This window comes from Tachyglossus aculeatus, chromosome 2, assembly GCF_015852505.1.
Source record: "Tachyglossus aculeatus isolate mTacAcu1 chromosome 2, mTacAcu1.pri, whole genome shotgun sequence".
Lineage (NCBI taxonomy): Eukaryota > Metazoa > Chordata > Mammalia > Monotremata > Tachyglossidae > Tachyglossus > Tachyglossus aculeatus.
Genome location: NC_052067.1, coordinates 99,321,248 through 99,348,722, shown reverse-complemented (window position 1 = coordinate 99,348,722; position 27,475 = coordinate 99,321,248). Strand labels below are relative to the sequence as shown.

The window sequence follows — 27,475 nt, the reverse complement described above, 5'->3', positions numbered from 1 at the left end:
AGGGAGAGGGGTCGCGTGGCATGTCCACATGTCATTGGGTTTTGTCCACCCGGTTTGGGGGGGTCGCCACAGCTGAGACCCTCATTCTCTGAAGCACAGGAGAGCAGAGGGGTCTTCCCCCAAGGCCAAGCCCCAGCGGTGGAGCCACCTGGCCCTGGCCCTGGAGGGAGGGAGAGGGGGTCTCCCCTAAGCTGCTGGACATACATCAGGGGAAATGTCCGGCTCCTTGTAGGAGCACTGGCAGCCAGGTCAGAGGCTGAGCAGGGAGATTTGACCTGCCAGGGAAAGAGAGAATCATTTTTTTAAAATGGTATTAGTTTATTCTTTCATTCAATCGTATTTATTGAGCACTTACTGTGTGCAGGGCACTGTACTAAGCATTTGGGAAGTACAAGTTGGCAACATAAAGAGATGGTCCTTACCCAACAACGGGCTCACAGTCTAGATGGGGGAGACAGACAATCAATCAATCGTATTTATTGAGCGCTTACTGTGTGCAGAGCACTGTACTAAGCACTTGGGAAGCACAAGTTAGCAAGTGCAAGACAACAAAACAAAACAAAACATGTGGACAGGTGTCAAGTCATCAGAACAAATAGAATTAAAGCTAGATGCGCACCATTAACAAAATAAATAGAATAGTAAATATGTACAAGTAAAGTAAACAGAGTAATAAATCTGTACAAACATATATACAGGTGCTGTGGGGAGGGGAAGGAGGTAGGGCAGGGGGATGGGGAGGAGGAGAGGAAAAAGGGGGCTCAGTCTGGGAAGACCTCCTGGAGGAGGTAGGCTCTCAGTTTGAAGGGAGGAAGAGAGCTAGTTCAGCAGATGTGTGGAGGGAGGGCATTCCAGGCCAGGGGGAGGATGTGGGCCAGGGGTCGACGGCGGGACAGGAGAGAACAAGGTACAGTTAAGCGCCTACTATGTGTCAGGCACTGTACTAAGCCCTGGGATAGATACAAACTCATCAGGTTGGACACAGTCCCTGTCCCACATGGGGTTCACAGTCTTAATCCCCATTTTACAGATGAGGTATGTGGGTAACAGGCACAGAGAAGTTGCCATTTGCCCAAGGTCACACAGCAGACAAGTGGCAAAGCCAGGCTTAGAACCCAGGTCCTTCTGGATCCCAGACCCATGCTTTATCCACTATCCACTAGGCTACACTGCTTCTTGAGAAATTGCAGAAACATTAATTGTTGTTGATCAACAACACTAATCTGCCCAGTTGATCTATGGAAGGTAAAACCTCTCTGCTAACTCTCAACTCCATTCATTCATTCATTCAATGGCATTTATTGAGTGCTTACTGTGTACAGAGCACTGTATTGAGCACTTGGTAGAGTACAATACAGCAGAGTTGATAGACATGTTCCTTGTCTGCAAGGATCTTACAGTCTAAAAAATTAGTTTTTTACTTATTGAGCGTTTATTGAGTGTTTAGCACCAGAGTTGACATTTGAGAGGGTGCAATCAAAGCAGAAGACACATTCCCGGCTCTACCTTGGGCAAGTCACTTCACTTCTCAGTGACTCAGTGACCTCATCTGTAAAATGGGGATTGAGATTGTGAACCCCACATGGGACGGGTCTGTGTCCAACCTGATTTGCTTGTAGCCACCCCAGTGCTTAGTACAGTGCCTGGCACATAGTAAGTGCTTAACAAATACTATGATTATTATTATTACAGTGCTCTGCACATAGTAAGCACTCAGTAAATGTGATTGATGATGATTATTGTTATAGGAACTGATAGGTGGACACGTTATAGGGAGACAACGGGAGCAGGAGGAAAATTTTAGAGAAAGGGTATGGAAGAAAGAATGAATAAATAAATAATCCCGGGACTCAGTGCCTGACTCACAGCTGGGTAGGGCTCAAGGAGAAGGAGGGAGAGAGAGTGGAGAAAATCAATCAATCAATCAATCAATCATATTTATTGAGCACTTACTGTGTACAGAGCACTGTACTAAGCGCTTGGGAAGTACAAGTTGGCAACATATAGAGACAGTCCCTACCCAACAGTGGGCTCACAGTCTAGAAGGGAGAGACAGAGAACAAAACCAAACATATTAATAAAATAAAATAGAGTAGATATGTACAAGCAAAATAAATAAATAGAGTAATAAATATGTACAAACATATATACATATATACAGGTGCTGTGGGGAAGGGAAGGAGGTAAGATGGGGGGATGGAGAGGGGGACGAGGGGGAGAGGAAGGAAGGGGCTCAGTCTGGGAAGGCTTCCTGGAGGAGGTGAGCTCTCAGTAGGGCCTTGAAGGGAGGAAGAGAGCTAGCTTGGCAGATGGGCAGAGGGAGAGCATTCCAGGCCCGGGGGATGATGTGGGCCGGGGGTCGACGGCGGGGCAGGCGAGAAGGAGGCACGGTGAGGAGATTAGCGGCAGAGGAGTGGAGGGTGCAGGCTGGGCTGGAGAAGGAGAGAAGGGAGGTGAGGTAGGAGGGGGCGAGGTGATGGACAGCCTTGAAGCCCAGGGTGAGGAGTTTCTGCCTGATGCGCAGATTGATTGGTAGCCACTGGAGATTTTTGAGGAGATCTGGGATGGATTTCTAATTGTGCTCCCACCCGTCAGGCTGGAGGAGAACTACATCGTGTGTGAAGGCGTTTGCTTACCTCGCTGCATCCTCTACGCCCACTACCTGGATTTCTGCAGGAAGGAGCACCTGGAGCCAGCCTGCGCCGCTACCTTCGGCAAGGTGAGCCCCCTCAGTTCTGCTTCCCCCCGGCCCCAGCCCCTGGGGACCCAACCTGGAGAAGCCACATCAATCTGGCTGACCATGAAAGCCTGTCCTTTGGGGACCACTGAGGTTTAAGCACTTAGTACAGTGCTCTGAACAAAGTAAGCACTCAATAAATACGATTGATTGATTGATTGATGAGGCCTCGGCGGGGCTCCCCTTCACTCTGCCTAGGGCTATAGGTGCTGGCCCTGCCAGGCGGGCCGGCCCTGTTCCTCTGTCCTCCTGGGAATGGGATACATCAGAAAACACATCTTCAGCTCCTTCCCAACCTCATTGGGTGGCAAAGGATGAGGGGAGCTTTAGAAAATAAATCTATTTCTGTTTGAGCCCCATCTATTGTGGGGAGAATAACAGTATCAGTGGCTCAGTGGAAAGAACACGGGCTTTGGAGTCAGAGGTCATGCGTTCAAACCCTGGCCCTGCCAATTGTCCTCTGTGTGACTTTGGGCAAGTCACTTAACTTCTCTATGCCTCAGTTACCTCATCTGTAAAATGGGGACTAAGACTGTGAGCCCCCCGTGGGACAACCTGATCACTTGTAACCTCCCCAGCACTTAGAACAGTGCTTTGCACAGCGCTTAATAAATGCCATCATTATTATCAGCGCTTAATACAGTGCTTTGCACATAGTAAGCACTTAATAAATGTCATTATTATTATTATTATTAATACTAATAGCAGAAGCAGCGTGGCTCAGTGGGAAGAGCACGGACTTGGGAGTCAGAGGTCATGGGTTCTAATCCCGGCTCCACCATAGTAAGCGCTCAATAAATACGATTGATGATGATGATGATATGTCTGCTTTGTGACCTTGGACAAGGCACTTAACTTCTCTGAGCCTCATTTGCCTCATCTGTAAAATGGGGATTAAGACTGAGCCCCACGTGGGACAACGTGATCACCTTGTATCCCCCAGCGCTTAGAACAGTGCTTTGCACATAGTAAGTGCTTAACAAATGCCATTATGATTATTATTACTATTAATAATAATAATAATATTGCTAACACCCTGATATTTTTATTTTCCCAAAGGACTTTTCTCCCCCTCTAGACGGTAAGCTTGTTGTGGGTAGGGAATGTGTCTGTTTCTTGCTCTACTGTACTCTCACAAGTGCTTAGTACAGGTGCTCTGCACAGAGTAAACACTCAATAAATACAATTAAATGAATTAATAATGGTATTTGTTAAACACTTATTATGTATCAAGCACTTTTCTAAGCACTGGGGTAGATTCGAGTTTTATCAGGTTGGACATAGTCCCTGTCCCACATGGGGCTCACAGTCTGTATTGGAGCTCAGGAACTCCAAGGTCCTTTGGGAATTGGCCAGAGAGCTCACCTCCTCCAGGAGGCCTTCCCAGACAGAGACCCCCCTTTTTCCTCTCCTCCTCCTCCTCCTCCTCCCCCTCCTTCTCCCACGTTCTGCCCTATCCCCTTCCCCTCCCCACAGCACTTGTTTATATTTGTACATATTTATTCCTCTATTTTATTTGTACATATTTACTATATTTATTAATGATGCGTATATAGCTTTAATTCTATTTGTTCTGACGATTTTGACACCTGTCTACGTGTTTTGTTTTGTTGTCTGTCTCCCCCTTCTAGACTGTGAGCCCGTTGTTGTATAGGGACTGTCTCTATATGTTGCCAATTTGTACTTCCCAAGCACTTAGTACAGTGCTCTGCACACAGTGAGCGCTCAGTCAATACGATTGAATAAATGAATGACATGTAGAAGATAGCCACTGTGGGGTCTAGTGGAAGATGTTGGGGGTGGAGGAGCGTGGAGGCTGAGCTCTGCAGTTCAAAGGGGCCAGGGCTTGCCTGGGGTCTGCTGTCCTTGGCTGGTTCAAATAGAACAGCGGCGGTTGCCCGGACCGTGTTTGGAGTTTAAAGGTTTCACCAGCTTCAGGCCAGGCTGTGAGCCCTGGGAGCTCGTTGTGGGCAGGGAATTTGTCTGTTTATTGTTGTATCATACTCTCCCAAGCGCTTAGTACAGTGTTCTGCACACAGTAAGTTCTCATTAAATATGATCAAATGAATAACCGAATGAATAAATGAGTCCAGCGCACTATTCCCCAGCCTCCATTACTAGTGCTTCTTGCTGTAATGTCATTTTCACAGGCTAAAATCTCTTCCTACGTTTTGAGTTTGCTGCCCCAGACCTAAAGGAGACAAGTCTGTGTCCTGTCTAAATACTAACACGTGCCCTTCTCTTTAGACGATTCGCCAGAAGTTTCCCCTCCTGACCACGAGGCGTCTTGGGACAAGAGGCCACTCAAAGTAAGAGGACTACACCGACCCCTCGCCCCCACCTTCCCATTGCATGCTTACATTCAGGCTGATGCCATTGCCCATGGGGATGATAGGATGAGAAGGTTTTCGTGTCTGGGGGCTGGGGTGGGAACCTCAGGCTTCAGGCCTGGCTGTCTGGGGGGAACCAGAGGTGAGAATGGAATGGAAATGTGTTCCGTGTTGTTCTAGTTTGTGGGAATTCCTCCAAATCCACTGGTGTTGCTAATGTAGACGAGGAATGGGTCATATGCATTTGATTTCTGTAACTCCCACCATTGACTTGGGGGCCTACTGGGTGCAGAGCTATGAACTGGGTACCTACTGAGTACAGAGCATTAGGCTGAGTGCCTGCAGGGTACAGAGCACTATACTAAGTGTCACTGCCCTGGTCTCCTACTGGGTGCAAAACACTTTCCTAGGAGCCAAATGTATTTAGAGCTCAATATTAGGGACTTACTATGCACAGAGCACTGTGTTGCGTGCCTTCTGGGTGCAGTGTGCTGTATTGGGCACCTGAGAATGCAAAGTACTGAATTAAGAGCTTGGGGAACAGTCAGAAGGAGTAAAAGATACAGTCCCTGCGCTAAAGCCTTTTAGCTCTTTAAAACACTCAGTCATCACCTTGCCCCCTCCTACCTCACCTTGCTACTCTCCTACTACAACCCAGCCCGCATATTCTGTTCCTCTGGTGCTAACCTTCACACTGTACCTCAATCTCACCTCTCTCATCACCGATCTTCTGCCCAAATCAAATCTGACAGACAGTTACTCTCTTCCTCCCTTCAAAGCCTTATTGAAGGTATATCTTTTCCAAGAGAACTTCCCTGACTAAGCCCTCTTTCCCCCTTCTCCCTCTCCCCTCTGCATCACTCTGACTTGCTGTCTTTATTCATCCCCATATCCCAACTCCACAAGCATTTATATACATACCTGTAATGTATTTATTTCCGGTAATATCTTTCTCCCCCTCTATACTGTAAGCTCACTGTGGGCAGGGAATGTGTCTATTTATTGTTATAGTGTACTCTCCTAAGCTCTTATTCATTCATTCATTCAATCATATTTATTGAGTGCTTACTGTGTGCAGAGCACTGTACTAAGCGGTTGGGAAGTACAAGTTTGCAACATATAGAGACGGTCCCTACCCAACAGTGGGCTTACAGTCTAGAAGGGGAGTACAATGCTCTGCTCACAGTAAGCACTCAATAATTGTGATTGACTGACTGACTGACTAAAGGAGCTTACTGTGGGGCGAGAGGTACGCAAATTGAAGGATATATCATGGCTAAAAGAGCGTGAGAGTAGATATAAACAGTCAACACAGGTGGATGGTTAAATCAATGATAAATAAATAAATGGACAAGTACAATAAGAGGCCTGAGATGGCTGAGCGAGTGACATACCCAAGAAGGTGGGAAGATTAATTAGGGAAGACTTCCCGGAGGAGGTTTTTTGCAGGGGGAGAATTTGAATACTGTTATTACTACTATTACTACTACTACGAATGATAACAATAATAATATTAAGTGTTAAGTGTTACTATGTACCAAACCCTATTCTTAATGCTGGGATAGAAAGAAGATAATCAGGTCAGACACAGTCCCTGTCCCACATTGGGCTCCCTGTCTAAATAGGAACAAGAACAGTGTATAGATCTATAATTATATATATTTATAGTGATGCTACTGATGCCTGTTTACTTGTTTTGGTGTCTGTCTCCCCCTTTCTGGACTGTGAGCCCGTTGTAGGCAGGAACTGTATCTGTTGCCTAATTGTATTTCCCAAGTATTTAGTACAGTGCTCTGCACACAGTAAGAGCTCAATAAATATGATCGAATGAATGAATGAACAGATAGTGAATCCCCATTTTACAGATTACAAAACTGAGGCCCAGAGAAGTTAAGTAACTTGCCCAAGGTCACTTGGCAGGCAAGGGACAGAGCTGGGATTGGAGCCTAGGTTCTCTGATTCCCAGGCACTGATTAATGGCCCAGAGGAAGGGGGAAATTTCAGGCAAGGGGAAGGGCGGGAGCAAAGGGTTGTAGGTGAGTGATTCAAGGTTGAACTGTAAATTTAACTTGGAAGGAGTGAAGAGTGTGAGCAGGGTTTGAGAGGGAGCGGGGAGCTGAGAAGAAAGACTGACAGCAGGTGGAGAGCCTTCGAGTCAGTAACCAGGCAGTTCTGTTTCCAAAAGATCTTTTGATACTTGGAATTCTCCCCACCCTCAGCCTCAGCACCTCTATACATTCATTCATTCATACAATCATATTTATTGAGCACTTACTGTGTGCAGAGCACTGTACTAAGTGCTTGGGAAATGCAAGTTGGCAACGTATAGAGACGGTCCCTACCCAACAGTGGGCTCACAGTCTAGATGGGGGAGACAGACAACAAAACAAAAGATGTGGACAGGTGTCAAGTCATCAGAACAAATAGAATTAAAGCTAGATTCATATCATTAACAAAATAAATAGAATAGTAAATATGTACAAGTAAAATAGAGTAATAAATCTGTACAAACATATATACAGGTGCTGTGGGGTGGGGAAGGAGGTAGGGCAGGGGGGATGGAGAGGAGGAGAGGAAAAAGGGGGCTCAGTCTGGGAAGGCCTCTTATAGGAGGTGAGCTCTCAGTAGGATTTTGAGGGGAGAAAGAGAGCTAGCTTGGCGGATGTGTGGAGGGATTGCATTATAAATGATATATTATTAATTATTTATTTCTATTAGTGTCTCTCTCCCTCTCAAAACTGTAAGCTCACTGTGGGTAGGGAATGAGTCTACCAACTCTGTTACATTGTACTCTCCCAAATGCTTAGTACAGTACTCTGCACACAGTAACACTCAATAAATACCATTGTTTGATTGAAAATGTCTTTGGCTTGGGGGGCCCAGAAGGGAGCAAGTAGCGGAGTGTGAGTTGAGTAGGACAGGAGGAACAGACATAGATTTGATCTGGGATGGATGTTCCCAATGCTGCCCTTCCTGACTCCCCAGTTACTTCACCCGCACTTTGGGTGGAATTTTCCTTTCCGCTGCCTCGGTGGCAAGCCCGGAGTTTGACATTTCCCACAGTGGCACCACCCTCAAACACCTCGCGGAGGAGAGGTGGCCGGGACACCCACTACAGAGGCCAATGTCAGTGCCTCAACGGGGAAGGAGGTCCAGGAGAGGGGAGCACCTCATTCCCCCCCACACACCTTTTTTTTGGGTGGCATTGGTTAAGCACTTACTATGTGGCAGACACTGTACTAAGAACTGGGATAGATACAAGTTAATCAGATTGGACACAGTCTCTGTTCCGTAGGGTGCTCAGAGTCTCAATCTCCGTTTCATAGATGAGGTAACAGAGGCCCAGATAAGTTTAAGGGACTTGTCTGCTGTCATACAGCAGTCACGCAGCAGACAAGTGGTGGAACAGGGATTAGAAACCAAGCCTGGGCTCTTTTCACTAGGCCACGCTGCTTCTCAGCAAAACCCAGGCAAGGTTCTTTTTCCAGGTTTTTCCTGATTGGGTTGGGGCAGGGGCAAGGGGAAAGGGGAAGAGGAGAGGATCAGGAGGGAGTGGAAGAAGAGGGAAAGGAAGAGGAGGAAGCAGAGGAGGAAGAGGAGAAAGAGGAGGAAAAGGAGGAACCTGGTGATTGTCAGTTTTCAGGATAGGGTGACTCAGACTTTGTTAGGAGTTTAAATTTCAACAATAATCATAATTAGGGTGGAATTTGTTAAGTGCTTTATAATGTGTGCCAAACGTAGTACTAAGCCAAATTAATTAGGTTGTCTCTCTAGACTGTGAGCTCCTTGTGGGCAAGGAATGTGTCTCCCAACTCTGTTGTATTGTACTCTTCCAAACGCTTAGTACAGTGCTCCACACACAGTAAGCACTCAATAAATGCCGTCGACTGACTGACATAATCTCAGTCCCACATAATAATAATAATAATGATGGCATTTATTAAGCGCTTACTATGTGCAAAGCACTGTTCTAAGCACTGGGGAGGTTCCAAGGTAGTCAGGTTGTCCCACGGGGGGCTCACATTCTTCATCCCCATTTTACAGATGAGGTGACTGAGGCCCAGAGAAGTGAAGTGACTTGCCCAAAGTCACACAGCTGACAATTGGCGGAGCCAGGATTTGAAGCCATGACCTCTGACTCCAAAGCCCGGGCTCTGTCCACTGAGCCACGCTGCTTCACATGAGACTCACAATTGAAATAGAACAGATATTTTATCTCCGTTTCATAACAGATAAGGAAACTGAGGCCCAGGGAAGTGAAGTGACTTATCCAAGGTCACACAACAAGCAAGTGATAGAGCTGGGATTAGAACCCAGGTCTTGTGACTCTTAGGTCCTTACTCTTTCCACTAGGCCATATTGCTTGTGGCTAGAAGGAATGGAAAAGTGGGAAATGGGGAAAGGTTTATTAGGGGAAGATGGGTTAATAGGGGCTTTGGAAGACAGCTTGATCCTCCTGTGAGTAGCTTGTGAGATAGACTGCAACAGGGGGATTGCATAATAATAATGATAATGATAATAATAATAATAATAATAATAATAATAATAAAATGGTGGCATTTGTTAAGCTCTTACTCTGTGCCAGGCATTATTCTAAGCTCTGGGGTAAATACAAGATAAATCAGGCCGGACACAGTCCATGTCTCACAGAGGGCTCACAGTCTTAATCCCCACTTCAGAGATGAGGGAACTGCTGAGGCATAGAGAAGTGAAGTGACTTGTCCAAGGTCATACAGCAGACAAGTGGAGGAGCCAGAATTAGAACGTAGGTCCTTCTGATTCCCAGGCCTGTGCTGTATCCACTAGGCCACTCTGCTCTCCATAGAACATTCAGGATCCCTCAGGAACCCTCACTCTAACCCATCCCTCTAACCCATAAGCGCTTAGTACAGTGCTCTGCACATAGTAAGTGCTCAATAAATACGATTGATGATTGATGATCCCTTTCAAGGGGCTCTCTGACCATTGAGTGTCTCCTCATTTCCCTCAGCTCCTCACTGCTGCCCAGCACCCAGAGTGAGCCCAGAACTTGCTACTTTCAAAGAGGAGAGGTGGTTTAATGTACCCAGATGCAATTCCTGCTATTGATATTTTTGAGTGCTCATTGTTGGCAGAGCACTGTACTAGGTGCCTACTGTGTGCAGAGTTCTGTATTGAGTGCAGACCATTCATTCGTTCATTCATTCAATCGTATTTATTGAGCATTTACTGTGTGCAGAGCACTGTACTAAACGCTTGGGAAGTACAAGTTGGCAACGTATAGAGACGGTCCCTACCCAACAGTGGGCTCACAGTCTAAAGGGGGAGACAGAGAACAAAACAAAACATATTAACAAAATAAAATAAATAGAATAAATATGTACAAATAAAATAGAGTAATAAATACGTACAAACATATATACATATATATACAGGTGCTGTGGGGAGGGGAAGGAGGTGGGGGGGTTGGGGAGGAGGAGGAAGGAGAGAGGAAGGAGGGGGCTCACTGTACTGCAGTGTGGCCTAGTGGATACAGAATGGCTTGGATACAGCCTGGCTTCTAATCCTGGCTCCACCACTTATCTGTTGTGTGACCTTGGGCAAGCGGACTTCACTTCTCTGTGCCTCAGTTCCCTCATCTGAAATATGGGGATTATGACTGTGAACCCCATGCAGGACAGAGATTGCATCCAATCTGATCTCCTTGTAATAATAATTATGGCATTTGTTAAGCTCTTACTATGTGCCAAGCACTGTTCTAAGAGCTGGGGTAGATACAAAGTAATCAGGTTATCCCACGTGGGGCTCACAGTCTTAATCCCTATTTTACAGGTGAGGTAACTCAGGCACAGAGAAGTTAAGTGGTTTGCCCAAAGTCACACAGCAGGCAAGTGGCAGAATAGGGATTAGAGCCCAGTTCCTCTGACTCCCAAGTCTGTGCTCTTTCCACTAAGCCACGCTTGTATTCATGTCAGCACTTAGTACAGTGCCTTGCACATAGTAAGCAATTAACAAATGTCATAATAACAATATTGTAATTATTACTGGGGGCCCACTGTGTGCAGAACATACTGGATGCCTACTATGTGCAGTGCATTGTATTGGGTGCCGAGCACTTTACCAGGGGCCTATTGTGCATAGCAGACACAATATGTCTGCAGTGTGACCTTGGACAGGTCACTTAGCTTCTCTGTGCCTCAGCTACCTTACCTGCAAAATAATAATAATAATAATAATGGCATTTATTAAGTGCTTACTACATGCAAAGCACTGTTCTAAGCACTGGGGAGGTTACAAGGCGATCAGTTTGTCCCACGGGGGGCTCACAGTCTTAATCCCCATTTTGCAGATGAGGTAACTGAGGCACAGAGAAGTTAAGTGACTTGCCCAAAGTCACACAGCTGATAAGTGGCAGAGTGGGATTTGAACCCATGATCTCTGATTCCAAAGCCCGGGCTCTTTCCACTGAGCCACGCTGCTAGTCTGTGAGCCCCATGTAGGACTGTGTCCAACCTGGTGCCTTGGGAAATGCACTGATGCCCTGGGAAATCATCAGGTGGTTCAAGAAAGGGTGTTGAGGTTGACCTCCTGGAGCTTGTGAGTGAACATCCCAGGGACAGCCCCTGCAGCCTCTGGCCTGACAGCAGGGCTGATTCTTCACTTACAATTTCATTTCTCTGAGACTTTGATTGGCCTCGACTCAGCTTCCGGGCCCACTGCGGCAAGCTATTTCCTTATTTATTAGGAATGATTAAGGGTTGAGGGGAGTGGGCGGTTAATAAAACTGATAAGGCAGCTGGCCTTATCATCACATATTATTGCCAGTCCCTGAACAGCTTAATCCTGTCGTTTCGTTATCAGCCGGTGTCTATGTCAGCGTAAACTCAGCGCAGGCTGCTTCTGCCTGGGAAACGCTTGGTACGGGATAGAGATGAAAGTAAGAGTATAGTAGCGCTAATTTCTAAATTTACAGTGGATGGAAAAACACATTGCATGCACAGCTGTCCTTTGTAATTGAGGAAGATACACTGATGTGAAATTTTCCCCTGAGTTCCCGTGTGCCTGAAATAGCCAACGTGGGAGACCCAAAGTTCCAGTCACGCTAACCACAGAGAAGGACCGTCTTTTGTTGCGGATCATGTTTGACGCTTGTGGTGTCTGGTGCTGTTTTCTCTTTTGCCTCCTTGCCTCTTTCAAGCTCCTCCTTGAAAAGAGCCATTTCTTTCATAATAGCAGTATGCTGTGCTGGTCAATCTTTGACAACCAACTCCCAGTTTGCACCTGGGATGAAGCATTGTCTGCTGTTTACCATGTCTTTAAAGTGTTTTCCTCTGCCCTTCTTCCTTTCAGTTTCTCAATTTCAGCTCTCCATAGAGCAGTTGTTTGGGTATCCTGTTGTTGCTTTTCCAATTGATTGGTCAATCAATCTTTTATTGAGTGCCTACTATGAGCAGAGCACTGTGCTAAGTGCTTGGGAGAATATGATAGAACAGAATTAGCCGACACATTCCCGGCCCACGATGAGCTTATGTTCATTTTATTTGCCTCACCCAAGCACAGCAGTGTTGAGGTGAGTATAACTTCAAAGCTTGGAGACTGACTTCATTCCAGAACTTTATTGTTTGTGACATTCTTGATATCGAGTGTAGTCCCTAAATGCTGCTAATGTAACTTCTCATGTTGCGGAATGTAGTGCCTGTGTGGGATCTGGATCTCACTGCCATAGAGAAGATTTGAAACATCAAGGTTCATTAATTAGATCTTTAGTTGGATGGAGTCCGCTATCATGCTGCTATCACAGTCTGACAGTTTCTCAAAGGATGTGCTGATCTTCTTGACTCAGTTTTCTATTCCCTTGCCATCCTTGCATCATTGGTCAGTGTCCTGGGAAGGAAGCAAAATTCTGTGAGAGCATTTATTAATAACAATAATAATTATATTGATAATAATGATAATAATAAAGGTATTTAAGTGGTTAATATGTGCCAGGCAATGTACTAAGCACTGGGGTAGATGCAAGGTAATCAGGTTGGCCACAGTCCCTGTCCCATATGCAATTTACTGTCTAATCCCCATTTTTTAGAAGAGGTAACTGAAGCATGGAGAAGTTAAGTGATTTGCCCAAGTTCACACAGCGGATAAGTGAAATAACTGGGTTAAGAACCCAGGTCCTTCTGATTTCCAGGCCTGTGCTCTACCCACTAGGCCATGCTGTCTCTAATTTTAACTCAGAGTTGCCAATATATATTTTTGGTTATTTGCAACACCTCGCTTTTCTAAAGACATCTCGTCAGCCCATAATGCCTGACTGATTTGGTGGGACGATTTACAGTCATTCGTGTGTCTTCTTGGTCATGCATTTCTAGGATGCACATTTGTACATGGTCAACCGTGTATGACTGTTTCTAGGACTTCAAATGTTGCATAAAGTCACTTGAGTTGGAAAAGTGGCCCAGAGGTGTGGAGGTGTATTCTAGCACCTGCGTCTGGGACTCTTGTTGCATTATAATAATAACTGTGGTGTTTGTTAAGCACTTACTATATTCCAAGCACTGGGGTGGATTCATGAAAATCAGGTTGGACACAGTCCCTGTTCCACATGGGGCTCACAGTCTTAATCCCCGTTTTATAGATAAGGGAACTTAGGCACAGAGAAATGCTCTTTCCATCAGGCCACATTGCTTCTCTGCATCTTCAAGAGAAGATGCCTAGAATAAATTAAATAGGACCCATCCCACTCAGCATTCCTGCTTTACTCCACTGGGAATGGGGAATGGGTCAGATAGGCAACACCCAGCCAAGCATGCCATTGTGAAGAAGTCTCAAAACGTTATGAGTTTGTCAGGGCAGTCATATTTGCTTAGTAATTGTCAGGACCCAGATGTCCTAATCGTATTAAAGCCCGTTACCAGGGTCACATACACACATGCATAAACATACATTATTAGGCATAAATTCATAAATATAGTAAGTGCTATCAAGCCCCCACCACTCTGATTCATTTATGACTCATCTTTAAATAATTACTTTCGCATTTTATAATCCATTTTACTTGAGTGAGCTTCACTATTATAGTGCCCCACACAGGGCCCTATTTCAGTCTGGAGAGCTGCAAGCTAGGAGGACAGGATTGGCATTTACAGAACCATGACAGGAGAGGACAGGATGAAATGGAATTCTTGTCCCCCACATCCCACTCCATGACGATGAAAGGCAATCATTGGAGCTGGAGGGTAACAGATCTAAAAGGAACAGAAAGAAACACATATTCATCTTGCCAGGAGTAAGCAGGGGAATTTGTTCTCCCAGGCAGTTGGGCAACGAGAAAAACCAGTAGGACCCAGAGGGATTTGGCTAGATGATGATGATGATGGTATTTGTTAAGCGCTTACTATGTGTCAAGCACTGTTCTAAGCGCTGGAGTAGATATAAGGTCATCAGGTTGTCCCATGTGGGACCCACAGTCTTAATCCGCATTTGACAGATGAAGTAACTGAGGCACAGAGAAGTTAAGTGGCTTGTCCAAGGTCACACAGTGGACAAGTGTTGGAGCCAGGACTAGAACCCATGAGAGAAGTGGTCCACAGTGGGTCACAGAAGGGAAAGATAGAGACACACAAAACATACAGTTGATGATGAGTTGCTCTGCAGATGCAGCTCAGGGCTATGATCTGACAAGTCCAAATAAAATGGAAGTCAGAGGAAGCAGCGTGACCTAGTGGAAAGAGCACAGGCTTGGGAGTCAAACGACCTGAGTCCCAACACTTTTATGCTGTGTGACCTTGGAAAGTCACTTAACTTCTCTGTGCTTCAGTTGTCTCATCTGTAAAATGGGGATTAAGAATGTGAGCCCTTTGTGGGATAAGGATTTTGTCCAATCTGATTATCTTGTAACTGCCCCAGTGCTTAGTACAGTGCATGGCACATAGTAAGTGCATAATGAACATCACAATTATTATTACCAGGCTGCATAGAGAAAACCCTACACACAACTTAAGGTTTTCATTGGCTATACAAAACTTCGAGCAGTCACTGAATTCTGCTACCTAGGGTATGCACTGTCCTATGATACACAGAGGGATCAGAAGATAAATGACAGAATAAAAAAGGCAAACATCAATAAATCAACTATATTTATTGAGTGCTAACTGTGTGTAGTTGGGAGAGTACACTATGACAGAGTTGGTAGACACATTCCCTGCTAGCATGGCTTTTGGGAGACTGCAAAATGGAGTGGGGTGATGGAACCAAGTTGAAAGGCTGATATGGTGTCCAACCTCTTATATAGCTATGAGACCTGGCAGAAGATACATCCAGTGTCTGAAGTAGTTTCACTAACACCACCTTTTAAGCACTCTCAACATCAAACAACAGAATAAGATTACCAACAGTGTGGAGAAGTAGCATGGCTTAGTGGATAGAGCACAGACTTTGGAGTCAGGAGGGCATTGGGTTCTAATCCCGGCTCCAGCAATTGTCTGTTTTGTGACCTTAGGCAAGTCACTTCACATCTCTTTGCCTCAGTTCCCTCATCTGTAAAATGGGGGTTAAGACTGGGAGCCCTATGTGGGTCAGGGACTGTGCCCAACCCAATATCCTTGTATCTACCCCAGTGCTTAGACTACTCTCTGGTGCTCCTCCTTCTAGACTGTGAGCCCGCTGTTGAGTAGGGACCATCTCTATGTGTTGCCAACTTGTACTTCCCAAGCGCTTAGTACAGTGCTCTGCACACAATAAGTGCTCAATAAATACGACTGAATGAATGAAAGAATGAATGGCACATAGTAAGCACCTAACAAATACCATTATTATTATTATTATCTCTATGCCTCAGTTCCCTCACCTGTAAAATGGGGATAAAAGTGTGTGCCTCATGTGGGACAGGGACTGTTTTCAACCTGATTAACTTGTTTTGACCCCAGTGCTTAAAGCAATGCTTGGCACAAAGTAAGTGCTTAAGAAGAACCACAATAATAACAATAATAATAATAATTATTATACTGGAACGTGGTCAGCTCACCCACAATGAGGCAACGCTCATTCATTCATTCCTTCAGTCATTTATTAAGTGCTTACTGTGTGCAGAACAATGTACTAAGAGCTTGGGAAAGTGCAATACAGCAATAAAGAAGGACAATCCCTGCTCATAACAAGCTTACAGCCTGGAGGGCGGGGGAGGGTATTGGATTGGTTAGAGTCCCTGTCCCACATGGGGCTCACAGTCTTAAACCCCATTTTACTGATGAGGGAATTGAGGCAGCGAGAAATGAAGTGACTTGCCCAAGGCGGCACAGCAGAACCAGGATTAGAACCCATGACATTCTGTCTCCCAGGCCCATGCTCTATCTACTATATGACAGCACAAACTCCACTAGGCAGGACATGTGAGAGTAAAGGGGGCAGGAAGAAGCCCTAACAGCAAATGTACAATGAATTAAAATGAGGCACAAGAAAGTTAGGAAGGCAGAATCATAATGAAGCACAGTCTCAAAATTTGTGATATAGAAAGCAATCAATCATATTTATTGATCTTAATGCGTGCAGAGCACTGTACTAAATGCTTGGGAGAATAAACTCTAACAATATAACAGAGTTGGAAGACACGTTCCCTACCCACAATGACCTTATAGTCTAGAGGGGGAGTGAACTTTTGCCCTGCACACAATAGGTGCTCAATAAATGCTACTGAATTGATTTGGAATTAGATCAGCCACATCCATCACCTTTTATTTATTTTTTTTTTGCAAGGACACGGTATCAACTTAGAGTTTATTTCCTTGAGCTTTTCTGTGAGAGTTAGAATGATTAATTTCCACTGCGCTTTTCTGCTTGGAACCCTGTGGGTCAGCAGTGAATATGTGGCCAGCAGACACTCTCTTACCTTCCAAGTTCCCTCTCCTCGGGAGCTCAGCCTGACAGCCCCAGCTGACCGGATTCAGTGGATTCCACCTTTGAAGATGCCCATAGCCTGCTGGACTGGAAGAGTCCCACAGTGGATTAGAAACATAGTTGGATTCAATCAGTCATTGGTGTTTATTGAGCACTCACTGTGGGCAGAGCACTGTACTAAGGGCTTGGGAGAGTACAGTTTGAAAGAGTTGGAAAACACAATCCCCGCCCTCTGGAGCTTATGATCTAGTGGATTCCAGCTTGCAGTTCCCTTATTGCGTCCTCCAGCCTTTTAAAGGTATCTATCTCCCAAGTGTCCCGGGAGCAAGTGCAGGGGGGCTTAATCCTTAATCAGGGCTTAATCAGAGAAGCAGCGTGGCTCTGCGGAAAGAGCCCGGGCTTTGGAGTCAGAGGACATGGGTTCAAATCCCAGCTCTGCTACTTGTCAGCTGTGTGACTTTGGGCAAGTCACTTAACTTCTCTGTGCCTCAGTTACCTCATCTGTAAAATGGGGTTTAAGACTGTGAGCCCCATGTGGGACAACCTGATCACCTTGTAACCTCCCCAGCGCTTGGAACAGTGCTTTGTACATAGTAAGCGCTTAATAAATGCCATCATCATCATCCTTTCCTCTTTTCCCCTCCCTTCTGTATCACCCTGATTTGCTCCCTTTATTCATTCCCCCTCCCAGCCCCACAGCACTTATGTATATCTTTGTCATTTATTTATTTATATTAATATCTTTCATTTGAGGCAGAGATTGTATCTGTTTACTGTTGCATTGTACTCCCCAAGTGCTTAGTACGGTGCTCTGCATACAGTAAGCTCTCAATAAATACAACTGAATGAATGACCTGAATCCCAGCTCTCCAGGCAACCACTTCCAGCACCCAGAGTATGCGAGATTCCCATCGCATCATCTTTGTGTGTCAGTGGCTTCTGCCAAACCCACCACTGCAGTATCCGCTTCAAGAGCCCAGGCTCTTCCAACACCAAACGCGGTTTCTCACTCCCCTACCTGCTTCTCAGTCCTTAATATTGTCTCAAGTGACCCTAGCATCTCACGCTTGTGTTTCATCTTCACCCTCTAATTTGCTCTAAAACTTTCAGGCACAGAGCTGGGAGGCACTGGGCTGGACGGAGGGGACCACTTCTGTTGAATTCATTCATTTAGTTGTATTTATTGAGAGCTTACTGTTTGCAAAGCACTGTACTAAGTGCTTGGGAGAGTACAGTGTAGCCACAAACAGACACATTCCTGCCCACAATGAGCTCACAGTCTAGAGGGGGAGACAGACGTTAATATAAATAAATAAATTACAATTAATTCAATTAATTATAATTAATTAATTACAATAATAATTCATAATTGTGGTACCTATTAAGCACTTACTCTGTGCCAAGCACTGTTCTAGGCAATGGGGTCTGTCTTGCCTTATGCCATTGAGTCGTTTCTGACCCATAGCAGCACCGCAGACACATCTCTCTCAGAACACTACACTCTCCATCTGCACACTGCAAGAGAAGCAGCATGGCACAGTGGAAAGAACAAGGGCTTTGGAGTCAGAGGTCATGGGTTCAAATCCCAGCTCTGCCAATTGTCAGCTGTGTGACTTCGGGCAAGTCACTTAACCTCTCTGGGCCTCAGTTACCTCATCTGTAAAATGGGGATGAAGACTGTGAGCTCCCCGTGGGATAACCTGATCACCTTGCAACCTCGCCAGCACTTAGAACAGCGCTTTCCACATGGCAAGCGCTTAATAAATGCCATTAAAAATTCTGGTAGTGGATCCATAGAGTTTTCTTGGTGAAAATACAGAAGTGGTTACCATTGCCTCCTTCCGTGCAGTAAATTTGAGTCTCTCCCCTCGACTCTCTGCCATGCCATGGCTGCCCAGCATGGGTGAGTTTTGACTTGTAGCAGATTGCCTTCCACTTGCTAGGTACACATTAATCAGGTTGGACAGAGTCCCTCTTCCACATGGGGCTCACAGTCTGTCTTTGTTTCTCTGTAGACAGGAGCTTGCTTGCTGGCTGGCACCCACAGAGGAAGAATGAGTCACTACGGTTACCTTTTTTTATGGTGTTTGTAAAGTGCTTACTATGTGCCCAACACTGTAGTAAGTGCTGAGGAAGATACAAGATAATCGGGTTGGACACAGTCTATGTCCACACATGGGGCTCACAGTCTTAACCCCCATTTTACAGATGAGGTAGCTGAGGCACTGAGAAGTCAAGTGACTTGCCCAAGGTCACACAATACCCAAGTGGTAGAGTGGGGCTTAGGACCCAGGTCCTTTGACTCCCAAAGAGATGGTGGTGTTGGCAAAATGGAAAGGTCCCTTCTCCACCCCGTCCCTCCACCCTCTCAAAAGAAACAAAAACGAATCAGTTCTAAATTTACAGGCTGAAACACACTTTTTTCAGCAGGGGGAAAAAAATCACCTCAACTTTCAAACTTAGAACCAAATACGAAAGTTTGAAGCGCTGAGCTTGAAATTCTGGTAAGGCCTGAATTCCAACCAGTCAGGAGCAGGAACTCAGTGGTGGCACCCATCAATCTGCATTCATTCGTAGTTGAGGATCATAGCCCTAATTAAGGCCTGAATCCTAATCAATTTCATTTCTTCCCGGGGCACAATGATTCTAGACACCAGCCACTAGCAAGCTTTTAGCCGCTAGCAAATACTGATTTTGAATTTCATTCCTTTTTGCAACAGTATTTCTTGAACACTTACTGTGTGCAGAGCTCTGTACTGGGCATTTAGGAAATGCAGAGTGCTGGTATTGGGTACCTACTGTGCAGCAGAGCATTTGATTGGCACAGGAATGATGGATGAGTCTTGATCCTGAGACTTCAGGACCGAGAACCACCACAGAGGAACTGATTGTAGGGCTAACGGTTTGCACGGTGTCTCTTGCCTGCTGCCCGTGTTCCCGCCAGAGCACAGAGTACAGTGATGGGTAGCAGAGAAGAGTTTGTTGGCCAACTGGATAGAGCATGAGCCTAAGAGTCCGAAAGGCTTGAGTTCTAATCCCACATGTCTGCTGTATGACTTTGGGCAAATCACTTAACTCTTTTGGGCCTCAGTTGCCTCATCTATAAAGTGAGGATTAAGAGTGTGAGCCCCACGTGAGACAGGGACTTTGTCCAACCTGATTAACTTGTATCTACTCCAGTACTCCCCTCTCATGGCCGCACCTGGAGACCTTCTAGTACTCTACCAGTCTCGACTACGGGAGGGAGAGTCAAGCAGAGGCCTGTCCATTCCATTCCATTCCTAGCTTGGGCAGTGGCTAGCAAGCGGCTGGCAATCTGCAACAAGTCAAAACTCACCTGTGCTGGGCAGTAGCAGTGTGGGAGAGAGTCGAGGGTGGAGACTCAAATTGAATGCACGGGAGGAAGCAATGGTAGCCACTTCCGTATTTTTACCAAGAAAACTCTCTGGATACAATACCAGAACGATTGCCGATGGAGGTGGGGCGTTTTTGGAGAGAGGCGTCTGTGGCATCACTACGGACAGGAGATGGCTCGACGGCATGACAAGACAAGACCCTAGTACTTAGAACAGTGCCGGGCACAAAATAATTGTTTAACAAGTACCATTATTATCATTATTATTATTATTAGATGGACAGGGGTGCAGCGCATGGAAAAATATACAGGAAGGGTCTATGTGCAGGACCCATATAGAGCCAAAATAGCCATAACACAGTGTCAATGCTGTACTGTCACAGGAATGCCTGGAAGTCACTGAGGTCTTCGCTATCCATTTGGACCAGCTATTTTTCAGGATTCCTGCTGGGCCTGCCCACTTTTGCAGAATTTTTTGGGTTCCCCTTTGGTCAGTAAACTTCATCACTGATGGCATAGCTGTAAAAGTCAGATATGGGACTATAGTAATAATAATAATGATATTTGTTAAGCCTTACTATATGCCAGGCACTGTACTAAACGCTGGGGTGGATACAAGCAAGTCATGTTGGGCACATTCATTCATTCATTCAATCGTATTTATTGAGCGCTTACTGTGTGCAGAGCACTGTACTAAGCACTTGGGAAGTACAAGTTGGCAACATACAATAGTAATAATAATAATAATGGCATTTATTAAGCGCTTACTATGCGCAAAGCACTGTTCTAAGCGCTGGGGAGGTTACAAAGTGATCAGGTTGTCCCACGGGGGGCTCACAGTCTTCATCCCCATTTTACAGATGAGGGAACTGAGGCCCAGAGAAGTCAAGTGAGTTGCCCAAAGTCACACAGCTGACAATTGGCAGAGCTGGGGTTTGAACCCATGGCCTCTGACTCCAAAGCCCATGCTCTTTCCACTGAGCCACTCTGCTTCTCTAAACAGCATATATACCTATATATAATAATGATGGTATTTGTTAAGTGCTTACTATGTGCAAAGCACTGTTCTAAGCGCTGGGGGGGATACAAGGTGGTCAGCTGGTCCCACGTGGGGCTCAGTTCCTGTCCTGCATGAGACTCACAGTCTTAATCCCTTTTTGACACGTGAGGTAACTGAGGCATAAAGAAGTGAAATGACTTGCCTAAGGCCTCACTGCAGACAAGTGGCAGAGTTAGGATTAGAACTCATGACCTTCTGATTTCCAGGCCCGTGGTCTGTCCAGTATGCCACACTATTTCCCCAAAGCCCCGTTTCCTGGTTCATAAAACAGTATTATTTCCACAGGGCACCTACTATGTGCAGAGTCTGGTACTGTGGCTTACTAAACTCTGTATTAGGTGCTTGTGCCTGGTAAATACTTGTTGGCTACTGCTGGCACTGGGATGTGAGTTTACCCTCCAGCAGAAAAAATCGGTTCATTCTTCCACCTGGTTGTAGTGAGAGGAGTTGGTCCCTCAGATGTGCTTTTCATTTTGAGCAAGTGGGGAAATGATAACTGCATGTTTTTTAAGAGCTTACTATGTGCCAAGCACTGTACTATCCGCTGGGGTAGATGCAAAATAATCAGGTCCTACATAGGGCTCACAGTCTAAGTAGGAGGGAGAACAGGTATTTCTCCCATTGAATCCCCATTTTGCAGATGAGGGATCTGAGGCCCGGAGAAGTGAAGTGACTTGCCCAAGGTCACGCAGTAAACGAGTGGAAGAGCCGGGATTAGAATCCAGGTCCTTTGATTCCCAAGACCGTGATTCATTCATTCATTCAATTGTATTTGTTGAGCACTTACCACGTGCAGAGCACTGTACTAAGCGCTTGGGAAGTACAAGTTGGGAGCATATAGAGACAGTCCCTACCCAACAGTGGGCTCACAGTCTAGAAGGGGGAGACAGACTGCAAGACAAAACATGTAGACAGGTGTCAAAACCATTAGAATAAATAGAATTATAGCTATATGCACAGCATTAATAAAATGGAGTAGTAAATAATAACAATAATAATGATGGTATTTATTACATACTTACTATGTGCAAAGCACTGTTCTAAGTGCTGGGGAGGTTACAAGGTGATCAGATTGTCCCACGGGGGGCTCACAGTTTTAATCCCCATTTTACAGGTGAGGTAACGGAGGCCCAGAGAACTGAAGTGACTTGCCCAAGGTCACACAGCTGACAGTTGGAAGAGCCGGGATTTGTACCCATGACCTCTGACTCCAAAGCCCATGCTCTTTCCACTGAGCCACACTGCTTCTCTGTACAGTACAAATATGTATAAGTAAAATAGAGTAATAAATATGTACAAATATATACAAGTGCTGTGGGGAAGGGAAGGAGGTAGGGTGGGTGATTGGGAGGAGGCGAGGAAAAAGGGGGCTCAGTCTGGGAAGGCCTCCTGGAGGAGGTGAGCTCTCAGTAGGGCTTTGAAGGAAGGAAGAGAGCTAGCTTGGCAGATGTGTGGAGGGAGGGCATTCCAGGCCAGGGGAAGGATATGGGCCGGGGGTCGACTGCGGGACAGGTGAGAATGAGGCCCAGTGAGGAGGTTAGCGGTGGCAGAGGAGCGGAGGGCGCGGGCTGGGCTGGAGAAGGAGAGAAGGGAGGTGAGGTAGGAGGGGGCGAGGGGATGGACAGCCTTGAAGCCCAGGGTGAGGAGTTTTTGATTTATCCACTAGGCCATAAAAAGCGGTCTGGAATTTTATGGGGATGAGGTCTGGTGGGGGCTAATCGACTCTGCACCTACGAAGTGCTGAGCAGGTACTATTACAATTATTATTATTATTATTGTTATTATTAGTCACCCTCGTGCTTTCCCCTCCAGGAAATGGAGCCTTCAGACTGGTGCTGGCGAGAAAAGCCTTGCAAGCTCTGTTTGCTCAATCAGTTTGCCCAGTTTGCCAAGCCGAGCAGTCGGCCCACTGTAAGATTGTTGTCATCAGGGAGTGGGTCTGTTAATTGTTATATTGTACTCTCCCAAGCACTTAGTACAGTGATCTGCACACAGTAAGTGCTCAATAAATGCAACTGACTGATTGACTTCCCCGCCATCAACAAGAACCTAAAGTGAGGAGGCTTTGAGGGCCTCAGCCGGGGGCTCCACACAGGGAAACGACCCGAGTCGGGGCTCTGGGCCTGTTAATGTGATTCTCGGTTGGTTTCTTGGGGTTCCTAGTGCTCCCACGCCCTCCTCGAGTTTTTCTCTCTCTCTCCCTCCCTCTCTCTCTCTCCAGGTATCACTACTACGGGATCGGCATTAGGGAGAGCAGTGCCTACTATCACTCCGTCTACTCTGGGAAAGGCCTGACCAGGTCAGTTTTTCACTCCTTCCCTCTGCTTAAGACCTTCCGTTGCCAAAGAGTGGGGTCCAGGAACCGGGACCCTTGGCTCCTCTCAGCCCCCCCAGCATTCACGTCAGAGCTGAGTCCCCGCATCCAGGGTTGCGGGTGGGAGGCGGGGAGGGGTGAATGAGAGAAGACAAGAAAAGACAAGGGGCAGAGAGATAAAAGCATCCGTTTCAGAAGTTGCAAACATCCCAGGGTGAGATCAGGCCGTTGGCAGAGAAGTCCCTTTTCCACCCCCCGCCGGATCCCAAGTTTTCAGGTCTCAGCCATTCATTCAGTTGTATTTACTGAGCGTGTACTGTGTGCAGAGCACTGTACTAAGCACTTGGGAGAATACAACAATAAACAGACATATTCCTTGACCACAACAGGGGGTTTGAAGCCCTGCCGGGTTCCTGACCTGGTCCTGGCCTCAAGTGGGAGACAGGTCTATCTGACCTGAGGTCCAGAACCGGTCAGAAGTCCACAGTCCCGGTGTCACAGGAGAAGGGTTGGCTGCTATTTCTAGGGCCAGTTTGGGGCTTGTTCCCGCAGCGTGAGTCTGTGCCCGGGGGCTTCGAAACTGAGAGGGTGTAGTCTTCGCCCTGTGCTGGACATGCGCCTGGGACTAAAATGGGAGTTGGCCACCCACGTGCAAGATCCCAGTGCTGCACTGGTCCATTCATTCATTCAATCAATTGTATTTATTCAGAGCTTACTGTGTGCCGAGCACTGTGCTAAACACTTGGGAGAGTAAAATGTAACAATAAACCGACACGTTCCCTGCCCACACTGAGCTTATGGTCTGCAGGGAGGCCAGGCTGGACCGGCCTCGACTCTGCACCGCAGCTGCACCGGCCCCAGCCTGCATGGGCCGAGCTCGCCAGACCGTAGCCCCTTCCCTGAGCTGACCAGAAATTTTGGGTCCCACCAAGCTCCAGGGAGGGGAAGCCCAACAGGGAGGGAGAGAGGCAACAATCTCTCTGGAAGAAAGTTTTCCTTCCCCAGCCCACACCCTCCTCTCCAATGCTGGTGGACTATGCTCCCTGCCCAGGAGGGCATGGAAGGGGAAGGCAGGGGAGTAATGTAGCCAGTAGTCTGGTGAAGAAGCAGGCTATCATCTGGACATCACCATGGACAGTTCCCTGAACTTCTCTCGGCCTCCTTTGGCTTACAATAACAACAATAACGGCATTTGTTAAGCACTTACTATGTGCCGGGCACTGTTCTAAGCACTAGGTTGGATAAAGTCCCTGTCCTACACACAGAGCTCACTGTCTTAATCCCCATTTTACAGGTGAGGTCACTAAGGCACAGAGAAGGGAAGCGTCTTGCCCAAAGTCACACAGCAGACAAGTGACGGAGCCAGTATTAGAACTGTCATCTTCTGATTCCCAAGTTCATGCTCTTGCCACTAGGCCATCTTGTGTCCCATGCTTATGTGAATTGCTATTAATAATTATATTATTGTAATTAATAATAATATACATTAAGCGCTTACTATATGTGCCAAGCACTATATTAAACAGTGGGGTAGAAACAAGGAAATCAGATCCTGTATGGAGCTCATAGTCTTAAGTAAGAGGGAGAACAGGTATTGAAACCCCATTTTGCAGATGAGGGAAGTGAGGCACAGAGAAGTGAAGTGACTTGACCAAGGTGACACAGCAGGTTCATGGCAGAGTTGGGATTAGAATCTAGGTGTTCTGACTCTCGGGCCTATGTTTTTTCAACTAGGCCATATTGATACAACAGCAACACCTATAAACAGCACTGCACACTCTCTGTTTCCAGGGTGCTATAGTGGACCCTTGGGAATGAATAAAAGCCAAAGTTGCAGTCCTTGCTCTTGAAGAGCTTACACTGTAGCTAAGGAGATAGACACAAATGATCAAACAAACAAGATGAGTAAAATAGGTAGAAGGTTATATACAGATATTAAGTTAGCAATGAAATAGGAAAAGAATGAACAGACATAGGCTGAAAAAGGGGAGGGGGGTGAATCAGAGAAGGCTGCCTGGTGGACATGGGCTTTCAAGAGGCTGTGTAGGAGGGGAGGAAGGCGGATGTGATGGGGTTGAGAATTCCAGGCAGAGGAAGGGCAGACTTTCTCAAGTGCTTAGTACAGTGCTCTGCATACAGTAAGTGCTCAATAAATACAACTGAATGAATGACTCAACGGGGCGGTCCCTGCCTTGCTCCCCTCGAAACTAACCGGGACAAATTGCTTTCCCAGGTTCTCCGGGAGTAAGCTGAAGAATGAGGTAAGCAAAACAATTTAATTCTTTGTCTGTGGGCCAGCTCTGGGAAGCGGAGGGGTTTCTGTACCTCCGTGGCCCGACTAGGTGTCTCCCCGCTGGGATTTGGGAGCTCTTGGGGTTCACCGACTTGCATTCCCCCCGGAGCGGGTCATTCATTCGTTGGATCGTATTTACTGAACACTTATTCTGTGCAGAGCACTGTACTAAGCACTTGGGAGATACAATACAGTAATAAAGAGTGACAATCCCTGCCCACAATGAGCTCACAGGATGAACGCGGTGTTTTCCTTATCTGCGAGAGTAGGGGGGAGGTCTCCCCACCCGCTGCCTCAGGAAACCCAGGGGGTCTCCAGCTGGAGGGGCCGGCAGCGCCTCAAAGACCCCAAAACCCGCAGGGGGAAAGTGAATGACCACAGTAATACGATCACTCATCCTATCCCGCTTAGATTACTGCATCTACCTCCTTTCTGATCTCCCAACCTCCTGCCGCTCCCCAATCCAGTCCATATTTCACTCCACTGCCCAGATTATCTTTCTACAGAACGGTTCAGGGCATGTCACCCCCACCTCCTCAAAACTCTCCAGTGTTTGCCTATCCACCTTCGTATCAAACAAAAACTCCTCTCCATTGGCTTCAAAGCTCTCCAACACCTGCTCCCTCCTACCTCACCTCCCTTCTCTCCTTCTACATCCCAGACTGCCCACTTTGCTTCTCTGGTGCTAACCTTCTCACTGTGCCTCCATCACGCCTGTCTCACCACTGACCCCCAGCCCATGTCCTACCTCTGGCCTGGAACGCCCTCCCTTCTCAAATCTGACAGACGATTACTCTCCCCCACTTCAAAGCCTTACTGAAGGCCCATCTCTTCCAAGAGGCCTTCCCAGACTAAGCCCCACTTTTCCTCATCTCCCACTCCCTTCAACGTCACCCTGACTTGCTCCCTTTGCTCTTCCCCCCACTCCCTGCCCCACATCACACATATTTATATATATCTGTAATTTTATTTATTTATATAGATGTCTGTTTATTTGTACTGATGTCTGTCTCCACCCCCTAGACTGTGAACTTGCTGTGGGCAGGGATTATCTCTCTTTATTGCCATATTGTACTTTCCCAAGCACTTAGTATGGTGCTCTGCACACAGTAAGTGCTCAATAAATATGCTTGAATGAATGATTGGGAGGGAGGGGGAGAGAGAGAGAGAGGGGAAAGCTCACCTTGGTTCATTTGGGTATTTCTTTCTGTAGGGGGCAAGGAGGAGGGGGATTTATCTAAACAGTTAGCTGGCCATTAGGGACTGCACGGCTAATTAGGCAGGGAATATTGCTTCATTATCTCTGTGTTACAGAGTCATTAGATGCAGGTGGTCAGGCTGAGTGGCTCTGAAACGAAGCCACGAGGGGGGCAGGTTGGCCATTAGTGCGGTGAGATGGAGTAGACACTGTACCCCTTCCTCCCTCACCCCTAACTGGCTAATCCTTCTTCATTGATTCTTTCATTCTGAGCATAATGGCGATTTCTTGGGGTCCCCCTCAGAGAGCCCCGTTCCTCC

General features: G+C 46.5%; 1 protein-coding gene across 1 annotated transcript in view; it reads left to right on the top strand.

Annotated features, from left to right (window-relative positions):
- The window catches only part of RFX6 (regulatory factor X6), a 69,536-nt gene that overhangs the window by 6,246 nt on the left and 35,815 nt on the right, over positions 1-27,475 (top strand). Inside the window, exons 3-6 of the mRNA XM_038762687.1 lie at positions 2,596-2,719; positions 4,985-5,046; positions 23,572-23,649; positions 25,898-25,925. Of these exons, the coding sequence (XP_038618615.1) occupies positions 2,596-2,719; positions 4,985-5,046; positions 23,572-23,649; positions 25,898-25,925 (292 nt within the window). The remainder of the gene's footprint in view (positions 1-2,595; positions 2,720-4,984; positions 5,047-23,571; positions 23,650-25,897; positions 25,926-27,475) is intronic.